General features: G+C 44.9%; 1 protein-coding gene across 5 annotated transcripts in view; it reads right to left on the bottom strand.

The window, feature by feature from the left end:
• Positions 1–18,962, bottom strand: part of celf2 (cugbp, Elav-like family member 2) — a 166,247-nt gene that overhangs the window by 26,683 nt on the left and 120,602 nt on the right. For 3 of the 5 annotated variants that reach the window (XM_076111480.1, XM_076111477.1, XM_076111479.1), the window contains exons 5-6: positions 8,104–8,152; positions 4,105–4,239 (exon numbers count right to left, since the gene is read on the bottom strand). In XM_076111480.1, the coding sequence (XP_075967595.1) occupies positions 4,105–4,239; positions 8,104–8,152 (184 nt within the window). Of the gene's footprint in view, positions 1–4,071; positions 4,240–8,103; positions 8,153–18,962 lie in introns of all 5 variants that reach the window. The other 2 variants (XM_076111476.1, XM_076111478.1) reach the window with 1 other exon arrangement.

Below are 18,962 nucleotides of genomic sequence, written 5' to 3'. Positions count from 1 at the left end.
ATAGGGGGAGAAAAAATAAATAAATCAGATAGACTCTCCCTGGGTGTGAGGGTGTGAGGGTGTGAGGGTGTGAGGGTGTGAGGGAAAGGGCAGAGAGTAAAAAGAGAGAGGAGGAAAGATAATGCAACACAGAGAGAGAGGACGGACAGATGTGTGGAGGAAATAGATGCGATCGTTGCCCTCTTCTACCTCCATCAGAAGCCGGCTGCCGCTGTGATGGAGCGAGGCTGAGAGTGACGGATGGTCAGTTACATCCGCTACACAGATTTCCTACGGCGGCCTGTTCTCTGAGAACAGAGAGGCTTGTCCTTGTAGAGGCCATGCATCGCTGCAGGAATGATAATAATAATAATAATAATCATGTCTTTTGAACGCTTTTGGAGCAAAAATATTTCCGATAACCTCACTGTGAACAGGACTAATAGATATCTACTGTATTCAACCATTTTACCTCCATTTACAATGTTTATTTCACTGCCAGCTGGACGTACATAATTCACTCACGTTTCATATAAACCGGCCTTGCTGAGTTAACATGAGAGGTAAGAATGTAATGAAAAGAGGTTAACATATTCTGCGGCACTGACCTAGTAAACATTGAGACGCGTCCTTCACAGTGCAGCGCTAGATGCTTTCTACTGTAGACAGGACATTCAGAAAAGGGGGTCATTGCTTCAACTGATTCAGTGTCTATTTTAGACGGGCCACATGCTGTCATTTAACCGCTTAGTTTCCAGCAGGGTGCCGGTGGTGGCTTCCATTTGGGTTAGCCCTCCAGACTGGTCCTCATAGGTCCTGACTGGTCAGCAACTGGCTGTCATCTAATGCAAACTCCTCCGTTTGTCTCCAATCGGCAGATCAGATAGAATACTGTTTTTTTTTAACCCCAATCTAAAATAACATTTCTATCTTTAGCCGGTTTCTGCAGCTTGAAGCTTCTAAATAAAGAATTCCTCCGCGCCCGAACATTGATTCAATGATGTCAGAGCTCTTAACTGGCTGGTTCGTGCATGTCTCGTTTTTTTTTAAGGCCAGAGAGATGTTTCGTGGCTTGAGCGCTAAAAATACCTCACGGGCCGCATTCTGTCGTCAGCGGAGAACCAAACAGTCCTTTAATGAAAGTAGGGTAGCTCCCAAGGCCCAGCCATCCACTGGTGGTGTGATCCATATTTTATTAATAGTGGGACGGCGGCGCTCTCTTCTGATTGATACCGGGAGCTCAGCTAGGTGGGACTGAGGGCCTCTGGGATTTGCAGGCGCATCGGAATCCTTAAAGACCTATTTATTTCCAACCGGGTTAAGTCTCTCTGTTTACTACTCAGAACCGAGCTGGACTACCAGCGTTTCCTCTCCGACGCGCGTCAGCCGCTAAGTGGTTTGTATCAGTTCTGCAGAAAACGCAGATCCGGCCATCGCGTCTGAAATATTCATGAGGACAAAAGAGAGGAGCTGAAGAAGGGATGGAAGAAGGAAACGGGGATGGGAATGGAAGGAGGCCGATGTGGGATGTCTGTGAACAAAAAAGAGGACAAATTGATGCAAGAGCGGATTCTAGGACAGCGAGGGTGAACAGATGGAGGGGGGGGGGGGGGGGGGGGGCAAAGGAACATGGGAGTTTGAGTGGTTTAGTTTCAGCAAAGATCGGTTCTAGATAGAGACAACCTTGAGGAGAAAAAGAAAGAAGACACATTGAGAAAAATAAGTCAACGATAAAACATCCACAACGTCCGACAACCACAGAAACATAAAAATATATATACGTGACCGACAGATTCACACGGAACCTCCGTGACGTTGACAGTGACAGCTCGAGTGACAGGAGGAGGAACGGGAGGAGGACAGAGAGTTTGAAAAGCCCCTCCACATCCTCAGCACACATTGAAACCACAAAGGGGGAGAAAGGGAGGGGGGGGGGGGGGGGGTAGGGAGTAGTGGGCAGAGAGTAGAAATGATTGGGCTGTGTTATTGGGGCGGAATGGTTGACGATGGGAGGGGTCCCTGTGCGACTACAAGAGCTATTTATAGAGCGACAATAGCTTTGGATTGATGGATGAGCTGGAAGTACTTGTGAGAACTGGCCACATGTCGACCTGACGATCCACTGAAACGACGACTTCTGGTTATTTTAAACTCAGTAATCTAGTTTGTTGGAGAACTCAGAAGTGGACGAATCCAATGGGTTTGACAGCTTGTAAATGGGCCCGTTTCTGGATTTTAAACCAGCCCTGGAGCACTTTGTTTACGAGTACATTATGTCGCCCTCAACGTGCGCCAATTACATGAAGCGAACATGGCATGAATTCAACGCTTGGACTGTTTCGTCCTCCGCCGGATGAGGAGGCAGCTCTTCAGCTCTTCTCCAAAAATCAAGTGAAGCAACTCAAACTCGACATCGAATTTACTCTCGTGGTGACGGATTATTACTCACTTCTTCTCCAGTGGAGCAAAGGAAAAGAGCTGCTGCCACACTGATGTGTTTCATTTGTAATCATCATTTGGCATATTTTGTTAAATTAAGAAAAGGGTTCCTCAAAAAAGTACTTTATATATTATGTATATCTACTTACTTTACTGGCTTCCTATGTGGCCTAAAGAATATCAGGAAAAACACTGATCGAACAATGAATCCTTCATGTTTGTTTCGTCTTTTTCAGACCAATTGAGGAAAGAAAAACGACTGCTTTAACTTCACTGAAATCTAAATCCTGCTCTGTAATATAAATATGACAAGCCCAAAGCATACTGTAAATGCAACAAGCAGCAACTTGAACTGCCGGTGTAGAAATGTCCTCCGCCTCAGTGTGGAAGTATCAGAGAGCTTAGGGCCGGCTTACAGTGAGGCTGAACTGGAACGGCAGGGCACGTGAAGGATATGAATGGAGGTTAGGAGGTCGGAGGAGGAAAGGGGGGGGTGATCTGGGGCTGAGGCTGAGAGAGAGAGAGAGAGAAAGAGAGAGAGAGAAAGGGGAAAAGAGATATATAGAGCGAACAGGAGAAGCATGCATTCACAGTAGCAACAACAGCCTCAAGATGTCGCTCCACTTCATTCATATTTACATCTCAAAGGGAAAACTCGCCACCTTTTGTCAGGAAGTTAAATCACTGTTGATGGTGAATTAAGTCGATTAAAGCAAGAAACATCCTGAGTGCGTACTGTACTGGACTAGAAAGCTGAGTTCTCCTGCCAGCAGAGCCTACATGTACCAGGATGCATTGCGGGCCACATCGTCTCGCTAATACAGTCGCAGGCTGTTTAGCCGTTCACTCCAGGCTCCAATTTGATGTAGTCTGAATGTCCCAGACTACATCAAATAACGCCGCTGGATGCAGGAAGAACAACAGATTTTGCAGCTGCCAAATCTTAGCTTTGTCAATATAGAATTTATCGCTTCAATTACGTTTATTCACCATCAACAATCACTGGTCACTCACAGAAAAGGTGGCAAATTTTAACGCGACTCTCTCAAAACCTTGAAGGAAATCTGGGAATTTTCCAAGAAGCCGCTGGTTGAAAAACAGGATCTGAATCAATGAATTTTTATTTTTATTTTTTTAGAAAGGAAGCGGTTTAAACCAGCTGCGTCCTGATGTTTATGTCTCCCACATTTCTTTCTTTGCTGCAGGTAGACACTAATCACCAAAGTTTACAGTCAACAGCATCTTCTTGTGATGTTGACAGCTCAGGAAAAAGTTCCGGTAGTAAACAGTGGAGAGACGGATGGTTGAAAACGTGCAAATGAGCTCGTTATTATGCAGCAAAACACTTCTAAGTCAAAGACGGAATAAATGGTTAAATAAGAAAAAGGTTGGAGTGATGTTTTTTCTTTTAATTATTCAATAACTGGGATAAATTCCTAGATTTTTAGATACAGGACCACACAGAATAATGAGCCTTTGTTTGTTTCTCCAATAGAAACCCGCTTCAACCAGCCGGCTCTCGTCACACAGCGAGAGAGTAAAGACTTCCTGCAGGACTTTGAGTCTGAGTCGCTTCACGAGTCCACACAATGATACAGAAACAGCCGCTGGAGGCCGTTCTGGTAATAAATAAATCACATGGAGCAGCATTACGTGTGGATGGACGTGAGTCGGAGTGACACACACCTCTGCTCAGTCCGTCGGGCCCCCTGAGGATCCGGCACTCCTCGATCTGTCCGAACGCAGAGAACATGACCCGGATGTCGTTCTCGTTGCACTTCTTCGACACCATGCCGATGAACAACTTCCTGTCTTCCACCGCTGCAGAGTGGAGAAGAAGAAGAAGAAGAAAGGTGTGAATGGAGGCGAGGAGTTCACTGCACTTTTACAGCTTCGATATACAAATGTATCTCCGCCAGGCCTGTGAGGAGATCATGTGTCCAGTCCTGTGCGTGCGTGCGCTTGTCTGTCCATGGACTATCTCGCATACTACTGGACCCGTTAGCCTGATCTTCTTTTGTGCTCACTTACGACTCTATGATTAAAGGACCACACGTTTTAATGACTAATTCAGGCAACCGGCTAATCGGCTAAGCTAAAAGCAAACATTACCTGGTCTGTTGCAGGACACATTTTGGCCTTTGTTGTGGCTGAACATCTGCAGATTAATTCCTTACCAGATATGTTATGTTCCACTAAAGTTAGGTTCGTTATGAGATAAAACAGATCCCTTGTTTCTGTTGTGCTTTGGTGCGATGTTGACTGTAAAGCAGCAGGGAGGGACAGCTGAGTGAGATTCAAACCTCTTTGTTTGCGAGGGGAGTAGTTGAGTATTTCTTGTAATTCTTTTATGCAATGTTTTCTCTGAATTGTGCATTTTTTTAAGGAATGGTAAGATATTTTAGGAAGTTTGTTTCTACACTTTGTTGCAAAGAGTTAGATGCGAAGATCAAAGTAAAACGTGTATATTTGCAGAGAGGTAGGCTAGCTGTTTCCCTTTGTTTCCAGTCTTTGTGCTAAGCTAAGCTAACCAGCTGCAGTAGCTTCATATTTAACAATGTGACTCTGCAGGTATTTCCTGTATTTGTTTGCGTATTGTTTCCCGTTGCACTGGAATTCACTGCAACAATAAAATAAAATAAAACAGGGACGGAGAAAGAAAGAACAAAGAGAAAGAAATATTTTTTACACAAAGACCAAAAAAGTAAAAGATAAAACCAAAACAGAAAATGGAATGAGACAGAACAAAACACCGATCAAAAGAAACAAAGATGGAGAGGAGGAGAGGGAGAAAAAGAGACAGAGGGAGAGAGATGAAGACAGACAGAGTTCATGTATTTCATCATGCCATCTGCGAGGCTCTGATCAATGTCTCGTTATCACTTCAACACAGACTGCTCGCTGAGACGCTCCAGCTTGTCTCCTCTCGCCCTCTTCCTCCCCTACCCTCCTTCCTTTCTTCCTTTATTGATTCCTCCTCCCTTTCTCCAGTCGCTGACACAATCCCTCCCTCTCCGGTGCAATCTCCAGGAATCCGGCTGCAGGTGTGTACGCTGAGAAGCTTGAGCTTCAGCGAGGTTCAGTGCCGAATCGCGCTGAGAGCGAAATCCTCAACGCTCGCAGAAACAATACGAGTGTGTGTGTGTTTACGCGTTCCCACCGCATTCAATGTAATGCTAATCCAATTCATTTTTAATGAGGAAACTGTCAGCTCTTACCGCGAGGCGAAAGAGATAAGCGGTCTGTTGCACTCTGGGAAATCAATAGCGCACTTGTTTATTTTGCTGTTTGAATTGTTTGTGTGTTTAAAAGACAAACCGTCGGGATACGCTGCCAAGATAAGTGTTGTTTCAAAAAGCTTTAACTCCTTTGTACACAGCGTGTGTGTGTGTGTGTGCGCATCACTCCAGAGGAAGATTACCACAAGTCTAACAGCAATGTAATTAATTTACTCTGTGTCGATAGAAAAGACAGAGAGCAGATATCGTTACAATTGACTGGTTCTGTTTCTCGGACGAGGCGTGCAGGCGGGCGGAGGGGCCCGATAAGACTCATGAAGCCGGCTCCGGGACGATCTGGATTCAGCTTTGCATTCTGGGAAAAAAACTGGAGCAGAACTGGCTTCCCGCTGAGCTTCTTTACACATTGAGAGGAAAGTGTAGCGAACAGAAACACAGCCCCGGCACCAGACTCCTCTGTTATCACGTACACGTCTCCATCTTTTCCTCTCCTTCCATCTCCTCCACTGACTAAACTAATAAACCTCCGAGCAGCCATTCGTCGCTGTAACAGCGACTCGAACACTGGGTTTATTAAAGGTCATTACCATTAAGCGGATGGATACGTTACGTATGGTCTGCTCTATATTTCACCGTTCTGGCTGCTTTATTAAGTTCCCCCATCGTTACCCCGACGGTTATGTCTTATAAAGTTGTTTTTCGCCATATTTCAGCGGAGCGGATGATGGCTTTTATAAGGATTCCTCCACTGCCTTGCCGGATACTGTCGTTTTATTGTATTCCCCCACAGTGGACAGTCATAGAGCAGCTTGTGTCAGCCAGAAGGACTCCTCTCATGTAAAGTTATGGCAAAGCTGCTGCTTCTAGTTTTCTTTTTTTTGTATATATCAGGAAAACCTTTAAAAACTACCTGCAACTGGATTTTAATGGTCACGTCATCCAATCACGGTTTTATCCATTTGTCATATTCTGCTCAATTACTCAGCTTTAAGGGTCAGTTCAACCAAATTGCAAAAAAAAAATTCTCACTTAGCCACGCTAATTATTTCAGTTTCAGTTAATTTGCCAAAATGTTCAGATATCTGCTCTGCTGCAGAGATGTATTGAGCTCCTTCACCTTTCCTTTTTCTACCTGAGCTAAAAAACAACCCGTCAGCTGTGAGGTCTCAGGATTCAAAGCAGGAATTTGGTAGTTTATTAGATGTTTTTCTCGGGGCTCGACAGCAAAACGTCTTCAAAGATCCTCCCGTGAATGAAAAGCCCAAGAGGTCGAGGGGACCCCGAACATTTAGTTTGATTTTAGTATCGACGACATGCAATCTGCTGGAGGAGATCTGACAGCTGCGGTCAGCGAAGATGGGCCGTCTATAAGACATCATTGTCCGGAGGTTTGTCACCGTGACCTACACTAGAGAATAAACTCTGCAGAGGCAGGAGAAAGAAGCATACAGTGTGTGTTTTTACATTTTGGGTGAATCAAACAAAACCTCAAATTAGAAACCAAATCAGACTCAGTTTCGAGACAACGCTTGCTTTCCTCTCCCATTAAACCACAACTTTAATAACATTGTCTTTTAGTTTCCAAATGTACCTCGACTAAATATTACTGAACATAATGAACCCGACAAATCACCCTGAGTGTTATTGCTGCATCAAAACGGAGCCAATTAAAAACAGATTGGAATAATAGCGGCAACAAAATTCAAACCTTGTAAAAGTGTCTTTAAAGTAAACAGCGTCTCTGTTTTAACTTTATATGTAAAATATATGTAAAAAAAAACTAACCCTAACGGCAAGTTCACGAGAATGGACTGGACGTACATACTCTCGGCCATCGGAGAGGCATAAACAAATATTTATTTTATTTTGTGGTGAACTGTCCCTTTAAGGACACCGTCCGTCTCTGCTATTTACGTCCCACAGCTTCCTCGTCACAATGACAAGAGGCTACAGGATCTGCAATATGTAGTTTGGAAACGGGGTGAACGGAGCACTGAGCAGTGTGTGACAGTGCTCAGTGTGAGATATATGCATTAAAATGTGTGTGTGTGTGTGTGTGTGTGTGTGTGTGTGTGTGTACAGCGTGTTTGTATGAGCGAGCAGCCACAGGGGGAAAAGAGGCCGGTTCACCACGAGGCCAAAACGATTCAACTTTCTCCGACCTCCTTCTGAAGCACCTCAATAATTCATCACACATATAAGATATATTTATATATATATATCACCCCCCCCCTTTCTGTTCCTCACTTTGTCTCTCACTCAGTACACCCCCCCCCCCCCCCCGCCCCCCCCCCACCTCTAGTCGAGCGGCGAGCAAACACACGGGTGAGATAGCTATTACCAAGCAAATTCAGAAAGGCTATTGATGCATGTGTGTGTGATATTGATGTGTCTGTCATTGTGTGTGTGTGTGTGTGTGTGTGTGTGTGTGTGTGTGGCCACTCACCGTTAGATTTCTCGCTGTCTGCAGGTTTCATCTGAATAGGGTGGTGCATCTGCAGAGACAGAAGAGAAGAACAAAACATATTAAACGCTGCACACAAACACACACATATTTCAGGAGTCTGATATCCAGGTTTGGTTTAAACATTCGTTCACTTGTAGGTGTTTGCTTCTCACTCAGCCAGATGTACAATGTAATCACAAATCTGGCTCAGTCAAGGTGTTGGTGAAGCTTTGGCTTCACTCAGCAGAACCAGAGGTCGCCTGCTGTTCCTCCCCCTTTACTTCTGTTGACCCTGCTCGGACCACAACCCATCTTCACACCCAGCCTTCTTTATGATCTCCACTACACACCTGTAGAGTTTCGTCACTGCTTCTCGCACGGTTGCAAAATCTGACCACAGACGTACAGAAAGAAATATAAACGTCTGGCTAGGACCAACAAGCGCCCTGCAACAGAATCCACACAGAGCACTCCTCTCTCTTTCTAACCCGACACACACACATGCACACAATATATAACTCCACACACACACACACACACACACACACCTCGGCTCAGCTTCCTCTAGATCCGTTGGATCAGATTTGTCCAAAGGGAGGCTAGTTCAGGCCCACAGACGGAAGTGAGAACAATCTCTCTTCAGCGACCCGTCGAGCCTACTGAGCCTAATAACGCCGATACTGCTGGATATAGCAGCCTCAGCTTTAGTGACAATACAAGCGACGAATACGTTGTTGCGGTTGACGCTTTCAGTGCTACTCAAGGGTGGAGTTAAACTGCACCCTTTGGATTATTATTACCGTCATGTGGGCTGGACTCTCCCGAAACTGTGAACTTCTGGAGTAAATGACAATCAAGCATTCAGCGGCTGAACAATCCTTTCATCTTCTTTATCCGGTCTGCTGTGACTCCCCATTTTCTTAAAACCGAGGAGACGTTAAAACGTCGATTGAAGATGCGGTCCGGCCGATCAGGAGAAAATTCTGGTTGCAATGAGTTCTGCATGCATTTATTTTATTTGCATCCCCCCCTCCCTTGGAGATACGATAGCGAGGTACAGATTGCATGTTCATACCAGGTGTACATGGGGTCTAATGGTTGCATTTCCACTCGTCTTTTTAGATACTGGATATCTCTCTGATGCGGCCAAGAAGCAGTTTAATGGAGCTGAATGATGGATGTGTTTTTAAGGTGTCGGTTCTTCTTTTATGGAAAACAAGAAAACACTTCACAGATGAGAAGGCTTTGTCACCTCTCTCTCTCTCTACCTCTACCTCTACCTCCTTCAATCTCTCCTCCTCTGTCCCTTTTTTATTCCCTCCATCTCTCTTTCCTTTATAGGAGATTATGTGGCTGTTTGATCTACGGGGAGACGAATGACAGTGATTCTCCAAATCTAGCCCGGTATCAATCACACTCAGAGTCAAATACCAGCAGAGAGTGTGAGTGTGTGAGTGTGTGTGTGTGTGCGCCCCGTCTTACCCATAATGCCCCTGGGCTCAGTCACGCTGTGACAGAAGGCTTTGATCTTCCAATTCTATCACACACCTTTATCCCAACCCTCTCCCTCTTGCTCTCTTCCTTATCATCCTCACTCTGCTTTTTTTCTCCATCTTCCAGACCTGTCCCTGTCCCAGACACACACACACACACACACACACACACACACACACACACACACACACACCATGTCTGTCCGTTGATTAGTTCTCAAACCTGCCTGATGGGGGCAGTCAATGGTGGAGGGGGGGAGAAACAGAGAACCTGACACTGCAGAGCATTACGGATTTCCTCCAAAATAAAACCAAAACCAAAGAACAAATAGACAAACAACCACAACACTGACGTGTGATTCGTGATGCATTTAGGTCAAAAATGTCTGCACGAAGGTAAAAGAAAAGACTGATAGAAAAACTACAGTAAGAAAGAAAAACTAGAGAAGGATAAAAAGAAAGAAATAGACTAAAAACACGACGGCGTGATTATTGAACTGTTTGCATATAGAAACACAGAGAGAGACAGACAACACTAGAATAGAAGAGAGAACTAAATGAGAAAGTAAAAATTAAATTTAAAGGAAATTCAGTGATGGTTGAATGCTTTAACTTCTAAAAATCTAAATCTAAACAGAGAAGGGAGTAACAGACGGTGACGGGGACACGGTGAGATAAAAAGGCTGTCTGAGAAAGACAAAGAATCAGAAACAGAAACAAAGAGGAGAGAGAGAAAGAGAAGGAGGGAAGAGGGCCGAAGACACTGGACAGACGGGGATAATAATGGCGACCGCTTCAGGCTGCAGCCTCACTAAAGTATCACTAACACAAGGACAGACAGGGACATGGATGAGATGTGTGTGTGTGTGTGTGTGTGTGTGTGTGTTGAAGCCACATCAAAAGAAAGAGAAAGTCACGTCAAAGTAAACCTGGAAGTCACATCAAGTCAGTCCTCGTTAATCCATTTCAGAGTCTGTCCTCTAAAGGCAAAAAACAAAAAACAGTAACCGCCGCGCCGCCGTCATTCACTCCTGAAAAACACAGCCAAAAGCTGCCCCACACACACACACACACACACACACACACACACACACACACACACACACACACACACACACACACACACACACACACACACGTAAAAGAAAAGGAAAGTCTGTCTGCTATTCAGGCGTCTCCTCCTCAGGTCTGTCTGCCCAGAATGCCCGGCGGGTTCTAGGGGGGGGGGCGGTGCTGTCGACACGTTTGATCTCGGCCGATCTTCCGCCGAGGTCCCACAGCGCCGGGCTCTCCTCGCGCTTTCCCACAATTCCACAGTGCCGTTTCTTCTCTGCCCGGCAGGCCCCCACGGCCGCAGTCTGCCATTCATTATGCGCTCAGCGGGATCCCGGCAACACCACTCAGTCCTCGCCGCGCTCGGGGCTCATGAAAAAGCACAAAGTTACACCACGTAGAGCCGTGTGTGCAGCCGGCAAGACGCTGCGCTGGCATTTACCTTTGCACGCGTATCTGTCTAGTCAGGAGGCCTCTTAATCTACTTCCTGTCTCCCAACAACCCTTCTGCCCCGCCTAGAACTCACTTTCTAATAATCAATCAGAACACGACTTACATGGCGGCTGCACAGTTAATGACGTAAGCGTGCATCTAATGTAATCTCCTGGATGTTGGGTAGCTTATTATCTGCTTGTAACGCGTCCGCGGTGCACTTCAAGTGGAGTGTTGTTTTTTTAATCATACTTGAATTTGCGTTGTTACAAACTGCAGCTGTGATTGACTGAGTCACGCCGGGCACCGCTTTGAAAATCGATTAACATTTCATTAAGATGTTAATGTGCAAACTCACACCGCTAACAACGAGCGGACGAGCCGCCGTGTTGCTTAATAACTACTTTGCCGGGAATAACAACTCCCGTTTTTTTTTACTGCTCTACAATTACTGCAGAGCAATGTGCTACATGTATTAGCCCGACTGTAAAGTTGTTATATTATCTGGATTTATAGTTCGTTGAGCAGCAGCTACATGTGCAGCAGAGTCGGCGGTGATTGTTTGCTTATTCGTGTCGAAATCAAATTTGACTTAATGACTGCATTCATCTTACGCGGGCGGAGATATTCTAATTTGGCTCAAGTTCTTTGGAGGTTTGGAGTTCTTCCTCCTGACGGAGAGCTTCATAAAGTCTTCATCATAGCCAGCTCAGTAGATACAATATCTCTCTTATGTCCTGTTAGTGTTAGCCATCGGCTAACACTGAACTTTGAGCTACATGTATGTGAACGTGTAGTGTGATTGTGAATGGATCGACTTTCAGGATGAACTGTGAGTCAAATAATTTAATAAAAACTTAAATCCTCGAAAGTGAAAAATAATCCCGTCAGATTTGAATCACTGCGACCTCGTTTTTTACTGCACTATAAAGGATCAGCAGTTGGAAAATCAAAATTGGAAAAAAATTATTGTATGTACATTTTTCCAAGTGTCCACAATGTTGCCAATGTTGTGGGTAAATGCTCCACATGCTCTATATAATATATAATGATCTATTTAAATGTAACAACCTCTCCAGCCCTCGACTCTCTAATCTCTACAAACAGCCTGCAGTTCAGTCGAGTTTCGTTGAATTGTTGTCACGTGACTGTTGCTCTCAGCCGAATCACTCCAGGCTTCCCAGTTGCACTGAGGAGCGCAGAATTTAATGTTTTTTACAGGATCTGGTTACTGCTAATGGTTTGTTTTGGGCACAATTTTAAATGAGATTAAATATCATAATTTCCATTTTAGATTAGGTTATTTTTCCCAATAAAAGCTTTTGTAACACATGATTCTACTAAAAAACATTAGAAAGTTTAATATATCCAACATTCATTTCTGTTTTTACAGCTTCTTGCTATGATATATGATGTATTATTACATTATTATATGTGTTACTACAAGGTTTTGTCGACTTATCCTACTGGCACATACTGAAACATTAGCATTCATTTAGCATCCGTTTTTATCCACTGACAAACGTCCAATATTCACTCTCATTTAGCTCCGTTTCTGGTCTCCACTGACTCCTGAATAAAATATCTGGCTCTTCATCTGCTGTTTGGCGCCGAGCAGGAAGCGGTTTTACCAGAGCTGGTTTAATAATAAGAGACCGAACCAAACAGCAACTGTGCTGTGAAAGCAAAGCGATGATGAGCGAGAGCAGCCTCTGTGGGTTTCGTCACTATTAACAAGAAAATATTGAGTAACTGACCCCTAATTAGTCTGTGAGCATGACAGGTCAGGATTGTCGCTCTACGAGATTAGCCTGTCCAATCACCAGGAGATATTCATCTCAGTAAAAAGCCAGATGAGTGGAGCCATAAGGTCCACATTACACCAGAGGGATCAGCGGGCAGCCAGGATGGATTTTACGACCTTCCAGTTATGGGACAGTCTCTTTTATCAGCCCTCCTTCCTGGCTAACCCCCCCTCCTTCTTTATCTTTATGACCTCATCATTTGCAGAGACTCCCGGCAAACTGTCCGGCAATCAAGCGACATACGTGCTACTAACCAACCCCTCCCCTCGGCTGGCCGTTAAACAGCTCCTTCCTGGTGAATGGCGTCCAGGAAGCTCTACGCTTCCTAAATGTTAACTGCTGCTCAGGGGTTAACGTGATCCCCGTCTTCCAGAAATGCCCCCGGTGCTTAAAAGTTCAGGGGTCGACTTCTCCTGGAGCCAGAGGACTAACTTGAGGGCTCACGCTGGGAATAGGTGTGTGTGTGTGTGTGTGCTCTGTGCCAGCCACCTTCACATGACCAGAGTGTATGTGCCAAAAAACTGGGGAGTGCACATACTGTATGGCACCACCCTCTCCCTCTCTCTCCCTCTCTCTCTCTCTTTCTATCTGTCGGGGTCTCTCGCTCAAGCACAAACACTCACACAAACACTCACACACACACACACACACACACACACACAAACACACACAGCGACCACACACGCTTTCCCCTCCCTCCCCTCTGAAGGTGTGACGGTGAGCTGCTAGGTCAAAGTCAGGCAGATGGCCCTCGCAGTCGGGATTCAATATCAGTGACCGAGACGGTACGACCGACCACAGACACACACACACACACACCACAAAGGAGCCACTGCACACACATGACCTCTAGACGGTGGTGATCGCCAATAACACAAAAAATGCGTCACCTGCATTATTTTTAAAACAGTCATTGATACTTTTTACTAATTCTTCAAAAGGAAACATCTTCTTAAAGACTTTTGCACATAAAGCTGGTTAAACTAAACAGAGTTTGGGGATGTAGTTGTTGTTTTAGATTAGTGGTGTATTTGATTTTCTTTGCAATATGATCAAGACAGAACAATATATTTATAACCAACACATTCTCACTATCAACTCGTAAAATACAGACGAGGTCAGTGGCACTAGGCTTCAAACTGAGGTTTGGACGTGTCAGTTTCCACTCGTAAAATGCATACTGTCTTTTCAAAATAAAGGTCTGTGTTCACAGTATCTGCTGGTTACATGCATACAGACTCTTTCCAAAAATAAACTTCCAATGTGGGTTTACTTTTCGGCTCACTTACGCAAAGAAACTAGCTGGTTAGGTTTTGGAAAAGATGGTGGTTTTAGTTAAAATAAGTATGTTTTTTATGTAAAATAAGTACGCTTGTTAAGCAACTGGAGTTAGTGAAGTTTGGAAGTTATGAAACAAAACTACAGTAGAAAGAGTCAACGCTGCCTTTTGGTTTCACGGGACACTAACAGCGGTCTCTTAATACGTGCGTTCTCTCTAGTGTCCACCAGGGGGCGACTCCTCTGGTTGTATAGAAGTCTATGAGAAAATGACTCTACTTCTCTCTTGATTTATTACCTCAGTAAACATTGTAAACATGAGTTTATGGTCTCAATCTCTAGTTTCAAGTCTTCAATACAGCATGATGTTCATTTAGTACATTATGGTCCATTTAGAGTCAAACAGACCATAAAGCAGGGGATGCTTTAGGGCGGGGCTACACAGTGATTGACAGGCCGCTAAAATGCCTAAAAATGTCTTAATAGCTGCATCCTTTTGTGTCACTTTAAAAAAACAAGATGGCGACTCGAGGCTCAAAAACTGTACCAATGGGTACCGTCATGTCCACTTCAGTCAAGTTAGTTGGTGGTGTACTTTTGTTCTGGATATTCTGGAATATATCAGCAGGTAACACATAATCTGTCTTCTCAAATAACTTCCATTCGTTTGATTAAACTTCCTGTGAAGACTATGACACCTGGCTTTAAACACCTGGTTTCCTTAAATGAACATCAAAAAGATAGAATTAAAAAGTCTATTTCAGGTGAGCTCCCCCTCTCCAACACCAACAGTAAAACCCAGACTGCACACACACACGCGCGCACACACACCCTCTGCTTCAACACTCTGACAGACACCTTGATACAGATAAAGTGTGACTGTAATTCTCACTCTCCCTTCAGCAAACAAAACCGCTATGAATCAAATTGTCCTTTACAATATCCCTCGTCTTAGCGGCGCTTAGCGCACAGTTAGCCTACATTATCCCCACTTCATTTGGCTCGGTAAATAATTAACCCAGCACGCGCGTGTGTGTGTGTGTGTGTGTGTGTGTGAGCAGAACGATTGAGGGATTTGGCATTAGCTATGCTGTGTCGCGTCTCCACACTAACTACTCTAAGTGTTTAACATAGTTAGCCCGCATTTGAAGCTCTCCCCCTTTTTCTTCTCCCTCCCCTCCTCTCTTCGGCTGAATCAATATGCTTAAACGCCGCCACAAACTCGGAGAGAGAAGAGGGGTGAGGGAAGTTAATTTGAAACAAGCGATTAATATTTCTTTCGTTAAATAAGAGCACACACACACACACACACACACACACTCTGATGGTCGGTGCATCGATGAGGTTTGCCTTTCCTTCAGCACTGTTTGCGATAGCATTTGGGTTTCAGTACAGCAATTACAGCCTTTAATTGAATTGATTTCGATAATGAGCCTCTGTAATGACACCGCTGTGGGAATGGTTGTGTGTACACGTGTGTGTGTGTGTGTGTGGCCTTTGCAATGAATGAGCTGCTGTTGTTTTTTTTATTTCCAGGACTTAAATGTTGTGTGAGGAGGATTTTAAAGATGAAACGAACACGCGTTTGAACCGGTCAGCCGTCTCCACAAACCGCTTGTCCGAGGCCTAACCTTTCAGCTTGTTGCATAATGTCCTCCAGGCTATAACACATGAATGTTTGATGACACACGGCTCAGTGCATGATACATTTAATATCCTGTACCGCCGTGTTTCCGACCGTTTTTGGGCCTCAGCACCACCCACAACTTACTGCCCGGGTCCTCCGGGCGGTCACGTTTCACGGGGGAGCTCGTCCGCGGTGCAGCTGCAGAGTAAATCAGCTGCTCTGGCAGTCGGTACGAGTTACCTCTTCTCTTTTTTCTTTTCTTAAGTGCTGCGTGGAGAGCCATTGTGATGGAGCAGCGATATGTGTAATAGGCTCGCATCTGAACAAACAGCACACATCGACTGACAAGCTGTGGACATGAAGCATTCCTCCCCCCTCGCGCGCTGCTATCAAGCAGTGCTGAAAACACACACTTGTGCACACTTGAGAGCTCGCCCAGGTATCAGCCGGCTGATAAGTGGGGCCGGCGCTGCCAATTTTATATGTCTTGCTCGCACCGTCTGCCATGACGGATTTGTTTTGATTGTATTCTGAATTTATTATTGAATTGATAAATGCCGTTTGGATCGGTTTCCTCTCACGCGCCTCAGATGTCAGCAGGCACGTGTCGGTATCTGCTCGTCTAAGTGCTGTTGAAGACGCTGTTTTGCTTTTTTGCAGAAAATCTTCAGAAATAAACGGCAAGATATCCACAAATACGTCTGTGCAACTCAACAGTTCACAGTTGATTTAAAGACATCAACAGTGAGCTGGGAGGATATTTGGGGATTTAATCTATTAAGTGCATTGAGTGCACATGATATACAGCCAGCGTTCAACACGTGCAAAACATAAAATCACACCTTTGCTTAAAGTGGCAATAGACACGTTTTTGCTTTAACTTCATCATAATGAGGTAAATGTTGATTGCACACTGTAATGGCTGTAGAATAATGACACCATCTGCGCTTAGATTGGTTCCCTACACGCCTCCATTTCACTCTGCAGCTTACTGTCTCCGGGTACGACCTCCCGGGAGAATGAAGGCTCCCTTTACGGCACAGAGAAAGAGGATAGCGCCTTTAATTATGAAGATAATAGAATAATAACACTTAGGCTCCGTAGGCTGGACCAAGACGGCACAACATTACAGCTTCCGTTCTTACCTTTCACAATAAAAGAGCCCATAGACTGAGTCAATGCTTAGCAGAGAGCATGTGGCTTAGCATTAGTTGGGAGTCCAGGATGTAAAAGATCCCTTGAGCTGGTGTGTATCCTCCTCTAGCATAATGATGTTTTATAAAGCATTAATACATTGTTTATAAATGGTTTATTAACATCAAAACAGCCACTAGTTATTCACCTTATATAAAGCAAACATTATTAGACAGTGGCGGCAAACAATAGAATAAGATTCAGGTTGTAAAACAAATAAGGGTTTTAAAGTTGAACCCTTTATGAACGTTAATAACACATGTATTACTGCTTTATAGAGCAGGAATTAGCCATTACTAAGAACGTTTAAGTTGCCATGTTGTATATCGTCTTCTAGGACAACAGCATTAATAAACGATCTACTATGTTTAATAAAGACAACGCGACAACTTTACGACTTATAAAGACTTTTTGCAAAGTCAAAACCCTCGTTGAGAACTGAAACTAACTCATTTTCAGTACAATGTGAACAGAAACAGATGGCCAGATACGCTTTTCTTTCAAATACGAATGTCATCAGTCAAAGGAAACACGTATCGTAGAGTTGCACGCCACGGCCTGCAGAATTGCAGTCCATTATTTCTCCAGCGAGCACACAAGTTCCCTTCAAAAGGCTGGAGCAGTCAGACTCTTAAGACCACAGGGGCTTTTGCATGAAAGAATATGATTTCTCACATCATTGAAAATGATAATACGCATTATCACTTACAGTCCGTGCTTCTATCTGCAGCCCTGTCCACCGACTTGAAATAATAAACGCCCGATTAAATGACTTATGTCTTTGGATTATAAATTGCTCCTTTTTAAACCTTAACCTTGCTTGAGATCACACTTGCTTTGATGGGGGGGGGGCCTTTGATGTGCCTTAGGTTGCACGAGCACACACAACCTTGCGCCTGTATTCTGGCAGCCGAGCGTCACTAATTATCTCGCTGGCAGAAAGGTAAGGGAGGTGGGGACCCGTGTGTGTGTGTGTGTGTGTGTGTGTGTGGTCTCAGTGCGACAGTAGCTTTTAATGAGCCCCACGCTTCTTATCAAGCTTGGCGCTCGACAAACGCTCTGATCCGCCCACATGGAGGACGGGGCTCCACTGATCGTGTCTGAAGCCCTGCCCCCCCTCCCTCCCTCCCCCACAACCTCAACATACCCGACCCAACACCCTGATCTCACACTCCCTCCCTCCCTCCCTCCCTCCCTCCCCGTCAGAACGAAACATCCTTGAGAAAAAACAGCAAATCAAAGGGCTTTTCATCCTTTTTCCACAAAGACACAGAGCGATAGAGAGGGAGAAAGATGGAGAGGGAGAGATTCAACCGGACAAAAGAGAGAAAGCGAGAGGGGAGGGGAGGGATGGAGAGAGGGCAAGAGGTAGAGAGAGTGAGAAGAGAAAGAAACTGAGGATGAAGGACTGAAGTTCTCCAAGCTGGAGGACACTCCAGAGGACACGTCCTAGATTAGCTCCCACCCCTCCCTTCATCCTTCCATCTCTCCACCCAGCTTCAGACGCAAACACAGCGGCCCCGGGGCCCTCTTGGCTGGGCGTCAGGGTGTGTGTGTGTGTGTGTGTGTGTGTGTGTCAGGGTGGGGGGGGGGGGAGAAAGAGGGGAGAGACCAGGCATTTAGACATCTGTCAGCCACTAATGAAAGAGTTCAATTTAGTGGAAAATCTCAAACAACCTTGTCTGACAGGGGCTGGCTGACGGGCTTTAACTCGCCGCATGTTGTTGTTGCTGCTGGTGTGTGTGTGTGTGTGTGTGTGTGTCTCAGCGTGTGTGTTGTGTTAGCGAGGAGGGTGGGGGGTGTCTCCAAGTGGATCAGGAGGGGGAAATAAAAAAAATGAAAGTGGTGAAAGAGGAAAAACTGTAATGTAATAAACTCTGTGTGTGTTTGTGCACATACAAGTGTGTGTGTGTGTGTGTGTGTGTGTGTGTGTGTTTGTGTTAAAGAGTCATGCAGAGGTGTGGATCAGTCCGTGC

Source organism: Anarhichas minor, unplaced genomic scaffold (genome assembly GCF_050575085.1).
Source record: "Anarhichas minor isolate MPS153535 unplaced genomic scaffold, ASM5057508v1 ptg000045l, whole genome shotgun sequence".
Taxonomy (NCBI): domain Eukaryota; kingdom Metazoa; phylum Chordata; class Actinopteri; order Perciformes; family Anarhichadidae; genus Anarhichas; species Anarhichas minor.
The sequence above is the reverse complement of the archived record's forward strand: the minus strand, read 5'-3'. Positions and strand labels throughout refer to the sequence as shown.